The following is a 14,945-nucleotide window of genomic DNA, read 5'->3' as shown; positions in this document are numbered from 1 at the left end:
GTTCTGTTTATGGATTATCTCTTGAATTTAATCCTTCCCTCCCCAAGCCTCAGCCCCTTCTCCACAACGTGCATCTTATGTTAGAACCCTGCCATGCTATAAGATCCTGCAGGGTGCCATGCACTATCTGAACTATTTGATGATGTAGTTCCTACTACTTTGAGTGCCTTTCCTACCCTTCCCTAACTGATACATTTCCTTTCAGCCTTTAAAACATAGCCTAAGTAACAACTGCTTGTGAAACCTTGTTTGGCTTGCCCAGACAAAATTACATCTTTTTTAATGCCTTTTTTAATGAGACACTACAAATAAACCCATCAATACATTTCTATTCTAATGAGAAAGGAATAAAGATAATCCTGATGGCAGCTGACACTTATAGAGGGCTCTATTTATGCTAGACACATAAGTACTTTATGGGAATTGTCTCATTCAAGGTTATGAACTTAATATAGATTATAAAGATTAACAAAACTTATAAAGATTAACGAAAACAAACAAACAAACAGAAACAGTCCCTTCTGCCACCAGAAACCAATCCACCTATAAAAACCCCTCTAACACTAACAGGATTATTTTTAACACTCCTAGTATAGTTGTCAGGCGATCACATTTTTTTTCTGAGTCACTTACACCCAATAGAAAAAAGAGAGCTCCAGTGAAAGTACATTCTAGAGACCTCCTAGCTGTTAAGGATGTCCTGGATCTTTTCATGCCTTTTTGCCATTTTGTGTTCCTCAGGAGAAGATGGAGCATGCAGCCACCAGAATGGAAGATGGCTGGTAGGGGTGACTTCTGTGACTGTCTCTTCTGGCCTCTTTATTGAGCATCCCTTGTCTTTCAATAAAATCCTTCCTATCACCACTCAATTTATTTTGTGTAAATAAGCATCAGTTATAATTGCAGCCATTGAAAGATGTCAAAATAAAGTCCACTGTGAGAAAAGAACACTGTATCTAAGAGATATCAATATAATTTTTTAAATAAAGAGGCTGGGTTTATTTTAAAGCAAATTGCTCATTGACTTTATTATGCTGCCCTGCAAAACTAACCGTAAAATTGGTCTGTGTGCACAATGTTTAGAAAGAAAATCTAGGTCTTAAATAGACTTGCAAACACTGTCTCTAGAGAGGATTTGCCATAGAGCGGATTCTTACAAAGATGACTGCTAAAGTAATTCCCAACAATGAGAATCCATGGTTGGTACGTACAAACAGGGCTGAGATTTCCAAAGTAAATGCAAACAATCATACAAAGTCTTTACAAGAACTCAAAAACTGTGTGTTGTTTGGATCAAACCTCGCTGCACTAGAACATCCAGTGGAGCTCGCACTGGGGAGCCTAAACCCCTTCTATTCTGATATTTACTGATCATTCATATTTATAGTGTGTGGCTGAAAAGTGGTAAGTAAATGAATTTGATACACTGGAGGGGCTTGCTCCTTGAAAAAATTCCAAGGTGCATTATTTATTCATAAAGCAAAAACAAAGAATCATTATTGCCACACAAAAAAAAAAAATCGTGAGCCTGAATGTATAGTTCCTGGAAAACTGCTGTATAGATGATTTTCTTATAAATAGGCAGAGCTGTCCTTTCGATACTAGATATGCAGCTTAATAATGACATACACTTGACTTCTATTTTCAAATAAGCTTTTCAAGGCAGTGCAATATAATTGCTGAGAGCACAGATTTTGTGGTCAGGCAGAGCCAGACAGAATCCAGGCTCTCCCACTTATGTGTAACCTTAGGCAGACACTGAACTTCGTTTCCTCATCTGTACAATAGCTCCCAGAATTGTAAGTGTTGAATAAGACAATGCATGTAAAGTACTTCGGCCTGGTTCCTGGCACTTAGCAAGAACTCAGTGGTGGGGGATGAGGTGGTAGTAAGGATCAAATTATCTTACAACTTCGGTACAAATATCTTGTAAAAACGCCACAAAGATTTCACAAAGTGTGAAAGGCGAAAGTGGGAGTGGTTTGGCAAAAGAAAGATGATAAAAGTTTTGGGCAAGATTTGTAGATTTGATAAGAGTAGATCAAGTTGTAGACATGATCAGCTGCACCCTCCTCCTCTATTACCTTTCACAACAAAAAAGGGAAATTTTATGTCAAATTCATGTTCTGAAAGCAGATTTGGCTATGACCCATGATTCTCTCACCTATGCCCCAAAACATATATATTCTGTCTGCTCATAAATAGTTATTTAAACTCTTTCATTTTTTGTTGCTTCAACCATAATTACCTCTCTTATAGAGGCTTGGTGAAGATCAATTTGAGATAAAATCAGATAAAAATGTCTCACTAACTGTAAAGAACTAAACATTCATTGAACCAGTATGTACTCTGTGCTTCTTATACATCAGGACATTCCAAGTGAAGGAAAGCATGGATAAGTTGTAAGATGCTGGCCTGTCAATATCCGGGTAGTGGCAGGAGATTGATGCAAATAACTATGAGACACGCTGCAATTGATAGGTATTATGGATGGATGTATAAGAGTCTATGGCATAGTAAAAAAGAAACCATTCAGTGTTAAGACATAAAGCCGTCATCAATTAAAAACTAGTTTCTAAAAAACTCTTCCTACCATCTAATAGAGTACTTCACACCCAACTGATGCTCAAAATGTGGGCTGACTGCAGTCCTTATTATTTAACACTCTATTGCTTGACTCTACTCACTATATAATGTAAGCTCCACAATAGCAGAGACCTTACTTTTCTTGTTCACTACTGCAGCCTCAATGCCAAAGAATGGTGTCTGGTGTCTAGTAGGTGCTCAATAAACATCTGTTGGTGGGAGGGATGGATTTTATGTTCTGGTGACATAAGAAATCACCATTTCATTCACACTCTTACAAAAGTAAAATGTTTTTGCTTCTAAACCTTGGTCTACATTTACCTTTTCTTTTTACTCTATTCTTTTGTTGTGCTAAGCAGAAAGACACTGAAATAGTCCATCTTCCAATCAGTGTATGAATTGTTTGTAAAGAGAATTTAAATCAGGTGGGTTCCGTTAGAAACTATCCTGGGTCAGTAGAGAGAAGTGCTGATAATGTATGCCTGGTTAGTATGTTTGTCATATTTAAATAGACAGCCTTCCTCTACAGAGATATGTTTACGGATTATTGCTAATATACTTTTTTATTATTTTTATCATTTAGACTATGTTTTATTCTTTTTAAAATCCCTACAGAGCTAAAGAAAACAATTCCATCAGATGAAAGTTACCTTAAAAATAAATTAATGCCCCGGCCAGTGTGGCTCAATGGTTGAGGGTCAACCTATGAACCAGGAGGTCACCGTTTGATTCCTAGTCAGGGCACATGCCTGGGATCCCCAGTGTGGGGCGTGCAGGAGGCAGCCAATCAATGATTCGCTCTCATCATTGATGTTTCTATCCCTTTCCTCCCCTCCCTTCCTCTCTGAAATCAGTAATAAAAATATATTTTAAAAAATAAATTAATAAATTAACTAAAAATATTACATCTATGTGAGTTTCATGTAATTATCTTCCTTCTACTCCCAAAACACCTTGATGTAATCTACACATTTAATTTTATAATGCTTCTTTATTTTTCTGCCAAAACTAAAGAATATAAAGTAAAAAAGATAAGTATCATATATTCAACAAGATAGAATAAGAAAAATTCTATATTTTTCAGTGAGAGTTAATAATCAGAAATGCCAAACCCCAAATTTTGCAATTTCATTTCCTCATTTTTTTCTATTTAAAAATTACTAGTCCAAGATGTTGCAAGGGAAACAAACTTCAAACAGTTAGTAATATATCAAACAAAACAACAACACAAAACAAAACTCACTTAAAAAATATTATACCAACTTTACATGGACTGAGTAAAAAAAGGGATCTTTTGTAGTCTTGTGTCAAACCACAATAAAGATTTTTAAATCACATGAATAGATAATAATAGAAAAAGCTCCATGTGGCAGTGTGGTAATCCATCAACTTTTAACTCATATTTTCCACTGCAGTAGACTTTATGGCAATTTTGCTTTGTTCATTTGCTATTTTTTTTTTAAGAACTCAAAATCAGAAGATTAAAAATATTAAGATGTGTTCCTGCATACCAAAGGACTTGTATGCATGCATATAAGCATAACCAATGGACACACCAGGGGGGTGAGAGCATGAAGGGGGGGAGGGTGTGGGGGGGGTGGAGGCGGGGGGGGGGGGGGAGAATGAGGGGATAAAGACACATATGTAAACCTTACTCAATAAAAAAAAGGGGGGTTAGACTCTTTTTAAAAGCAGTTGGTACAACAATATGTAATTGCTCAGCAGTGGATTTTTTTCTGCACAGATCTAAAATGACATAAATTACTCTAGAATAAGTATTTCCATAATGTTTACAAAATGACACAGACTAGTTTTTAAAAAACCCTTCCTACCTGCAAGTTATACACTAGCATTGCCCCTACTGGAAAACTCTGATAAGAGAGTGCTGAGTGCCATACAGCACTCCCCTTAAAGACTGTAGGTCTTTATAGCTATGTTTCATTCCACATTCATCACTTCCAGTGCCAACACATTCTGGAGAAAAAGAAACAGACAGCTGATCAAGCACTATTCCACTTCTGCTTTGGGTCCCTTAACCCAGAAGTAAAGATGGGACTACCCAAGGCAGGGGCCAAGGCACAGACACGCAGTCAACGTGCTCAGGCGAACCAGGCTTGGCCTACTGCTCACAGTGTCCCTCGCTAGAAAGAAACTTGAGATCCTGAACATATATTTCTCCTACTTTTGAGGATTAGCAGCCTCTAGCAAGCAAAACCAAACGAACAAAAAACTCTCAATAAGCAGTTCATCCTATACAGGCCTCTGAGAGTGGTAAAATATAGAAAATGGAGGAGAAATCCACACCCAGGCTTAAGCCTGCTGTCTAGTCTCGGGTACCCACTAATGTCAAGCTAACCTCTAGGACCTTCAAATCCTAAATCAGAAGTGAAATGATGAGATCCTCTAGATATTCAGCCGTCCTAGGCCTAGGCTTCCCTCAGAGATACCTGCCTGCGAATGGGCAAGACTTGGTTTCTCCAAGGCTGACTAACACTAAAGAAGAAGGAGGAGGAGGAGGAAGAGGAGGAGGAGGAGGAGGAGGAGGAGGAGGAGGAGGGGAAAGAAACATTAATTAGACAATGTTATTTCCTTTCCTTAGGCACTCAGATGTTTAAAAAAGAAAAAAGTGAATGCCAGCACCCATTAGGGAGGCCAGCATAGCACAAACAGCTAGAGGGAGTGGCTCAGGGCAGAAGATTCAATCAGGTCAGGGAAGCACAAACCATTATTTCTTTCCCTTTTGGTTAAGCAAACCAGAATGGTTGTGCCCTTCTTGTTTTTCACAACATGAAGACCCACCCAGACGTATCCTCAGCCACTGGCATAAAGTCTGTATTTGAAACTTTTTTGGTAGACCCACAAAATGCAAAGAACCAAAATTGTTAGCCTTGAACTTACTGTGTTTGATTACTGACTCTGGTTTCCAGCTGGAATAACATATGATATCACTGCTTCTAAGGGAGGCTCAGTTTAAAAGCAATCGTTCACTTAGCATATATATTTAACTCTCACTTTCTAATCAGATGTTTGGCACAAATTCACCTAACTCCAAAACCCTGGCAATGTGCCTTCCCTGGGCAAAGGAACAAGACATTCATGGGTATTATTTTCTATTTTCCATTTGTTTCTCTCATTTATTATTCAAAAATACAATGCCATAATGTGATAGGGGAGAAGAACAGCATGCAATAAAATATTCTGCAGGAGAAAAGTGAAATTGAAATAATGTATCCTTGTGGAGAAATATGTCTCATCAGGTTTCAATAAAAGACTTGCTGAGGAGTAAGACTCAAGATGGAAATCTAAACTGGATGCCAAATTTATAGATCTACCAAGAAAAAACATATTAGTAGGAAACATATTTTAATGATCACAGTCCTCATAAAGTTATCAACTTAAGTGCATATAAACTGAAATGTGTATTAATGGGTTATGTAGACCCTATTGTGTTTTGAAAACTTTTTTATCTTAATGCCTGAGAACAAGTATGAGTGGAATATAAGAGAAAATGGCCAACTGTCATTTTGATGCCTTGCCCCAGGACAAATATTCCAGCAATAAATAATAGTGAAGGGCATGGCTTCAGTATCCAACAGCTCTGGATTTTAACCTGGCTTTGACACTAGCAGTTAGGACCATGGTCAGGTTCATAACTTGTCCAACCCCTGCTACACAGTCCTCGAGTCTGAATCAGCAATTCAAAAAATGTATTTATAAATGGGTTGGTGAACATGTAGAACTTATTTTTCTCACAGGGGGAATACTATAAGTACACTCAGGTACTTAGACCATCCTAGAAAATTCCTTGAAAATGGCACAAAGAGTACTAATGTACTGATATCAAATCCACATTACAAAATAAACTCTATGTATATCCAAGAAACCTTATTGTTTCCGTCTATAATTTCACATTCAACAGAAAGCAAGCACTCAATAGAATGTTATTACATGGAATGGAATAGAATACCTGCTTTTGAAAAAAGCTTTTCAATCTTTTCCCTCCACTATTTGGAAATGACACTTCTATTGGCAAAGAATTAGAGGGCAAAGACTTCTCTGGAGAAAGAAAAGAGATAACTTAAATTTCTGAGAATCAGTCAAGTTTTTTTCTATCTATAGGTGAGACAGTGTCTCTCCCGGGTGATCAGAATTGTGGGCAGAGGTCTTTTGAATTCATAAAAGAGTCTAATCACAAGAGCCCCTGACAGACCATCATGTAAGCCTCTTCATGTCTCTTTCTTTTTTTTTAAATCCTCACTCGAGGATAGTTTTCCACTGATTTTTAGGGAGAGTGAATGAGAGGCGGAAAGACAGAGAGAAATATCGATGTGAGAGAAACACATTGATTGGTTACCTCCTGCACACACCCCGAACAAGGCCCCGGCAGGGGAGGAGCCTGCAACCAAGGTACGTGGCCCTGACCAGAATCAAACCTCCTGCGGGGGAGGGCAGTTAGGGGTGACCAGGCTGGCAGAGGAGGGCAGTTAGGGGCAACCAGGCTGGCAGGGAAGGGCAGTTAGGGGCAACCAGGCTGGCAGGGAAGGACAGTTAGGGGCAACCGGGCTGGTAAGGGAGGACAGTTGGGGGCCACCGGGCCAGTAGGGGAGGGCAGTTGGGAGCAATCAGGCTGGCAGGGGAGTGGTTAGGGGGTGATCAGGCTAGCAGGCAGAAGCAGTTAGGGGCAATCAGGCAGGCAGGCAGGCAGGCAGGCAGGCGAGCGGTTGGGAGCCAGCAGTCCTGGATTGTGAGAGGGATGCCCGACTGCCGGTTTAGGACATCCCCTGAGAGGTCCCAGATTGGAAAGGGTGCAGGCTGGGCTGAGGGACACCTCCCCCCGCCCCCCTCACAGTGCACGAATTTCGTGCACTGGGCCTCTATTCTATAATAATAAAAGGGTAATATGGTAATTAGACTGGACAGCCAAATGACCTTCTGGACATTCTTCCTGACAGAGCCAGGGCCCAAGGGAAGCAGGCTGGGGTCCCGGGTGCCTGCGGGTGGCCCGGGGGAAGCCTGCCTGGGTCCTGGGTGCCTGCTGGTGGCCGGAGGAGGGAAGCCCGGGTCCCGGGTGCCAGAGGGAAGCCAGTGCTGGCAGCTGGGGTAAGGAAGGCCTACTCTTGCACAAATTTTTGTACATCGGGCCTCTAGTTACTCACATAAAATGCATTGGCATTTGTAGTATTTTTGGCTCAGCTAAAAGAATAACTAATTACTACTATTTATTGAGCACTTACTATATGCAAAGCACTGCACTTAGTGATGTACACAGAATATAATCACATTCAATCCTGACAATACCACTATGAGGTAGGCATTTTACTTCTATTTAGATGAGGAAGCTAAATCAAACTTTCCTGTTATACCATAAAAAAAGATTATTCATAGGCTACCACCAAGTTAAGTAAATCCATACGTTGATTTTTAAAAAGCCAGGCTACTTTTACAAGTGACTACATTTATTAATAAAATAATAACACTATCTATGTTCAGGTTAAACTTATTTTTTTTTTACATTTTAAACTTGAAACAGAAACAGAACTATTTGTTGACTAGCACACATATATTGAATGCTTAAAAGGTTTCGCTATTGGGCCTTGGAGATAAGAAAGAGAAAAAGGAATTGACAAGATGTGTTATCTCCTTTGGATTTGTTCCAACAATCCTCAAAATTTTCTCTCTTGAGTACATAAGATTACCTTTCTGCCACTTTCAGAAGACTGAGTCAAACATAAGTCATATGACTGACTGGCAGGCAGGTCTGCTGCTGACTAGTCATGAAGTCACCAAAACCACTGAGCCAAGCAATAGTAACTTATGTTTAATTATAGATTTCTAAGACCAATTTATTTTTCTTAACCAAGGTTGTCCATAATGTAACTTAGGCCATAAAGACAACATTGAGGTTCCAGTAAAGGGAGTGCCTCGTAGAAAGTGGTGGAAATGACTCTCCTAAGAAATAAACTCTCAACACTGGCTGAGATTGCATCTAGGTTGCTTTCAACCCCATTAGAAAAGCTAAAAGTTGCCCTCATGCTCAAAATAAACTCAAATGCTCTACTTTCAAACCAAAGGCTGTAAAAGGAACAGCTCACCTTATATTAGGACTTGTTACACTAATGGATGATTGAATACTACATAAAATAGCATGTCCATAAACAAAGAGCAATTAGGATGGCTAGTTTATAAGCTCACCTATGCTGAACCACTAACTTGTAAAGACCCAGAAATCACTGAGAATGCAGTGCTAGTCAGCGCAATGAGCAATTATGATAAAAGTAAGGTTTTAGTATTTTAAATGCTTACTTATTTTCCCAGTCTTTTTATTCCTTTTCACTTGCTGAAAGAATCACACCAAGCACCATGGTCACATCTGAGGTAGTCTAATATGGATCAGGATTCCAAAAGTTAATTATAAATATAAGATGGCTTAGAATTAATACTGTGTCAAATTTCTTCAGAAATCTCTAGTGAGTCGAAAAATTAATATTCTTGGGAGAAAACCACTGTGCCTTGTTTTGAAATACCTTTGTCAGATTTTGGAGCCAGAGATTTACTTCAAAGGATATCAGTGGTAGGCAGTTGCAGGGTGAGGAGGTTGTCCATGTGATAGTGCAGGGGGCAGGGAAGGAGGTTGTAGCAGTGGCTCAGAGCAGGTTATCAGAGCCCAAGGGAGTGAAAAGGGTGTCCATGGCAGGGGCAATGGCAGCCCAGTGCAAGTGTCAGAGTCAAATGTGAGTGAAAAAGGCATCTTCGCATAGTGGTTGGTAGAGCTTGGCATAGGCAATTGGAACCCAAGAGGATAGAGAAGATATCCATGTGGAAGTTGGAAACAGTGAGAGCCCAGGGCAGGGTATCAGAACGTGAGCAAGGTCGGGGGTAGGTGCCCAAATGCCTAACAAGGCCCCTAGGGGAGAGGTGAGGGGTTATGAGCAGCAGCACTACATGGGTTATCAGAACCAAAGGAGGTGAGAAAGGCATGCATATGGAGGTTGGGTGATAGCAATATCCCCTGACAGTGTCAGAACCTGAGCAGGGAAGTGAGAAGATCCAAGCAAGGGAGTGGCAATGGCAGTATTCTAGCACAGGATGTGATTGGGTCTTTTTTAAAAAAGAAGAAGGAAGAGGAGGGGTAGGGGAGGGAGAGAGAGATGGTAAGGAGAGGATGAGGAGGAGAAGGAAGAGAAGATAAAAAATGTGAATAAATTTGCAATAAATACATATTTATCAATAATTATTTTAAATGCAAATGGATTAAATGCTCCAATCAAAAGACATATAGAGCCTGAATGTACTGGTATCTATATATATATATATAAAAGCCTAAGAGACCAAATGACCAGTCAGCCGGTCACTATGATGTGCACTGACCACCAGGGGACAGAAGCTCAACGCACAGGATTGGACTCCCTCCTGTCTGGATCGGGCCTGCAGGGATTGGGCTCCCTCCTGTATGGATCGGGTCTGCGGGGATTGGGCCGAAACCAGCTATCTGACTTCCCTGAGGGGTCCCATATTGCAAGAGGGCGCAGGCCAGGCTGAGGGACCCCATCAGTGCACGAATCCGTGCACTGGGCCTCTGGTAACAAAATAATACCCTTACACATACTGTCTTCAAGAAACTCACTTCAGATTGAAAGATACACACAGACTGAAAGCAAAGGCATGAGAAAATATATTTCATGAAAATGGAAACAAACAAACAAATAAAAAGCTGGCTAGCAATACTTATACCAGACAAAATAGACTTTAAAGCAAAGGGTATATAACAAGAGACAAAGGAGGATCCAGCAACTCCATTTATCCAAAAGAAGCCCAAAACACTAAATAAAAAGAACATATTTATTCATAAGTTCATTGCAGCATTACTTACAATTACCAAGATAGGGAAGCAACCTAAGTTTTCATCAATAGATTATTGGATAAAGAAGAAGTGGTACATATATACAATTATGACAGCCATAAAAAATAATGAAATCTTGCCATCTGCAACAACATACACGAACATAGAGGGTATTGTGCTGAGTGAAATGAGTCAGACAGAGGAAGACAAATACTGTATGACTTAATTTATATGTGGAATCTAAAAAACAAAATAAACAGACAAGCAAAACAGAATCATCAGGACAGAGAACATCTTGATGGTTGCTAGATGGGAATGGGGTTGGGAGGATGGGTGAAAAAAGGTGAAGGAAGGAAGAAGTACAAATTGGTAGTCACGGGGATGTAAAGTACAACACGAAGAATGTAGTCAATAATACTGCAATAACTATGTATGGTGTCAAATGGATACTAGATTTATATAATGTAGGTTATATAATGTTTAATCACTAGGTTGTACACCTGAAACTAATATAATATTGTATGTCAACTTCAATTAAAAAATAAAAAATTATTGTCCTAGCTGGTTTGGCTCAGTGAATAGAGGGTCGGCCTGTGGACTGAATGGTCCTGGGTTCGATTCCAGTCAAGGGCATATGACCAGGTTGCAGGCTCGATCCCCAGTAGGGGGCTTGCAAGAGTCAGCTGATCAGTGATTCTCTCTCATCATTAATGTTTCTATCTCTCTCCCCCTCTCCCTTCCTCTCTGAAATCAATATATATATATATATATATATATATATATATATATATATATTTAATATATATATATTAAAAGCAGCTTTGGATTGTTACTGTTATTTTAAAAAATTAATTTAAGTAAAAAAAAGAAAAAGAGCATATCTACACACCAGCAATAAAGTATTAGAACATTTTTAAAATTCAATTAACAACCTGGCTAGGTAGCTCAGTTGGTTAGAGCATCATCCTGATATGCCAAGGTTGTAGGTTTGATCACCTGTCAGGGCACATACAAGAATCAACCAATGAATGCATAGATAAGTGGAACAATAAATCAATTTCTCTCTCTCTCTCATCAATAAATGCTTAAAATTTTAATTCACAATGGTATCAAAATCTTTAAAATACCCATGAATGAATCTAATAAGTTTCTTTTATAGATAAAAACAAAATGGACATATTAATTGTAAAATGCTGTAGTATTAATTCTTTGATGAATAAACTGAACACTGAAATACTAGAAACTGAGAAATAAACCCACCTTTATATGAAATGTTAATATATTACATATCAGTGGGAAAAGGATGAATATTTTTGGCTGCAAATAACAGAGAACCAAAATGGCATAAACAATGAGAAGAAATATCATCTCATAAAATTAAGTCTTTTGAGGTAAGGCTCAAGTATCATTAAGGATTCAGGTTCTGTTCTGTCTTCCTCAGGATATCAGTAAGCTCTTCATTATCACAAAATGCTCAGTGTCACAAACATACATCAAGAAAACTATAAAAGAGTTTGTTTCTTCATTATGTATCCTTCTATAAGGGCAAAAGAAAATCTTCCCTAGAATTACCTGTGGCAAATTTCCTTCTACCTCTCTTTGGCTAGACCTGCTAAACCAATCACTAAGTGGGAAATGAGAATACCAGTATAATTTGAGACCAATCAGGATTTGCCTAAATTATGTGGGAACAGAATAGACATAGAACAAAACTGGTGTTTTGCCACCATAAGAATGAGAAAAATGACTGTTAAATAAGTAATCTAAAGTACAATGGAATATTTCATAAATGGTGCAGGGAAAACAGGCTATCCATATGGAAGAAAGGAAAATTAGATCCTAATAATATCATAAACAAAATTAAGTTCCAGGTGGATTAAAAATTTAAATGTCAAAGTAAAGATTAATTTTTAGTAGAAAATATATTTAGAAATTAGGGGTAAAAAATGATTTCTAATATGAAATATTAATAAGCACCAACCATAAAGGATAACATTAATGAACTAGACTAAATCAAAATTTAAAACTTTCATACAATAAAATATACAGGAGTTAAAGTTAAAAGACAAAACATAGTCTGGGAGAAGTATCTGCATGATGTATAACAGTTTTTGCTGTTACCCAATAGAGAAAAAATGGGCAAAGTATAAGCAACTGATAGAAGAAAAAAATTGAATAGCCAATAAATATTATAAAACTTCATAGTAGTCAGAGAATCGCAAATTTATACAAAGAGATAGCTTTGACCCACTAAAAAGATATTTACGCTTGATAATCCTGAGTGCTGGATACTATGTGGGGAAAAAATTGCCATCCATTCCTCGCAGAAGGGTCAACTAGTTCAACTTCTTTGGTGATCTATACAGTGGTTCTCAACCTTCCTAATGTCGCGACCCTTTAATACAGTTCCTCATGTTGTGGTGACCCCCAACCATAAAATTATTTTAGTTGCTACTTCATAACTGTAATTTTGCTACTGTTATGAATCGTAATGTAAATATCTGATATGCAGGATGTATTTTCATTGTTCGCGACCCACAGGTTGAGAACCGCTGATTTGGTGATAGTAAACTCAACAACATGCATTGTCAACAATCTAACAATCCTTTCCAAGGTATATATCCTAGAGAACTCTTTCACATGTGTATCCAAGGGCCTATTCTAGGATATTCATCGTATCCCTTCTCTCTCTCTCTCTCTGTCTCTCTCTCTCTCTCTCTCTCTCTCTCTCTCTCACACACACACACACACACACACACACACACACACAGAACTATACATCAATATGAATTGGATAAATTGATGTATATCTTTACAATCAAATAGTATGGTATAGTTTAAACAAATAAACTAGATTTAGACATGTCAATTTGGATTATCTTAAAAACAGAATGTTGAAAAAGCAGGTTGTTTAGGAATATTGATAGTGCGGTGTCATTTACATAAAAAATAAAGCCCATAACAATAATCTGTATTATTTATGAAAAAATATTTAATAAAAATAAACAAGTAACACAGCTTATGATTACTTCTGGGAAAGGAACAAGGAGAATCAGGGAATGTAAGTCTGAAATACTTTATAATTTTTTAAAATACATCTTTTTACAAAAGTTTTCCATTAAAATATTTCATCAATCATGACAAGGTCCCACCCCACATACAAATGTCTTCATAAAACTACAAATGGAGTTTGCCTCTCTTCATCTTTTATTAAGCATCTTTTAAAACCACATCCTCGCCAGAACTGGTTTGGCTCAGTGGATAGAGCGTCGGCCTGTGGACTCAAGGGTCCCAGGTTTGATTCCGGTCAAGAGCATGTACCTTGGTTGCGGGCACATCCCCAGTGGGGGGCGTGCAGGAGGCAGCTGATCAATGTTTCTCTCTCATCGATGTTTCTAACTCTCTATCTCTCTCCCTTCCTCTCTGTAGAAAATCAATAAAACATATTTTAAAAAAAAATAAAACCACATCCTTTACTACAGGAAAGGTCGTAAGAATTGAATAAATATGCCATGAAGATCAAGAAAGATCTAAGTGGCATAAAACTGAAAAGAGGTTTACAAAGGTTAGTCAAATGCTCAAAAAACATTCGTAGTATTGAGTGAGAAGCCAAAGATGTCACTGTCAAAATAAATAAAAAACGTCTGGAAAAAGTTTCTATTTAAATTTTAATTTGGTGTTACAAGGAGAATATGATATAGGGCATATGTCAACAATATGATTTATTACCAAGGCTACAATAAATATCAGTGTTTTTCTCTGGAAGTGAAAATTTTAATTACTACTATCCCAAGAAGCTCCCACAGCAACATACCTGGAGAAGGAGCCTTTCAAAAGCCAGAAAGTTGTCCCACTTGGCAGTCTGCGGGTGCTTCAGAGTTTGAACTGTGGCCAGCCCAAGCTGCAGGAGTCCACAGTGACTCAGTAGAGCTTTGAGGTTGTTCTTGAAGAGCTGAATATAGGACGTGAGCTGCGCCGGAGTGACTCTCCCTGGAGAAACATAATAATTTATCAGTGAACCCTCTTCTGGGAGTGGTAAAAATAATGAGAAGAGTGCCATTCATAACATTAACTGCCTTATATTGGCACAGAACTTCAGAGTTGACTGCAAGCTTTGCTAAGCTGTTATGATTCTTACAACAACATGGTGACAACAGTGAAATTGAAATTATTACCTGCATCTTGCGAGTGAGGAAACAGATGTTAGGTGATCTGGATTGCGAGTAGAATTCATTTTCTAACTCTGCAATACCCCGTAAATAAGTTCTCAAATAAAGTCACACAAATAAATTGTTAAGCTCAACATGGAGTACCTCTCCAAGACATCCGACTTAGCAATCTAAGAGGCCAAAAGGCAAAAGTTCTAATTATGTGTGTATGTGTAGAAAATAAAAGAAAAAATCTGTTATGACTATAGCTAAAACTTTATCACTGGTATCAGTGGGTTATTATAATAAAACAGTAAAAGCTGACTCTGTATGAAAAACCAGGGTGGCAAAAACACCAGAAGGTAAGATAC

At 38.3% G+C, this 14,945-nt stretch overlaps 1 protein-coding gene across 1 annotated transcript in view; it reads right to left on the bottom strand.

The window, feature by feature from the left end:
• The window catches only part of SCFD2 (sec1 family domain containing 2), a 348,367-nt gene that overhangs the window by 285,364 nt on the left and 48,058 nt on the right, over positions 1 to 14,945 (bottom strand). Inside the window, exon 4 of the mRNA XM_070396672.1 lies at positions 14,241 to 14,416. Coding sequence (XP_070252773.1) covers positions 14,241 to 14,416 — 176 coding nt within the window. The remainder of the gene's footprint in view (positions 1 to 14,240; positions 14,417 to 14,945) is intronic.

This window comes from Myotis yumanensis, unplaced genomic scaffold, assembly GCF_028538775.1.
Source record: "Myotis yumanensis isolate MYYU_CA2020_CCGP unplaced genomic scaffold, mMyoYum1.0.hap1 SCAF_1, whole genome shotgun sequence".
Lineage (NCBI taxonomy): Eukaryota > Metazoa > Chordata > Mammalia > Chiroptera > Vespertilionidae > Myotis > Myotis yumanensis.
The sequence above is the reverse complement of the archived record's forward strand: the minus strand, read 5'-3'. Positions and strand labels throughout refer to the sequence as shown.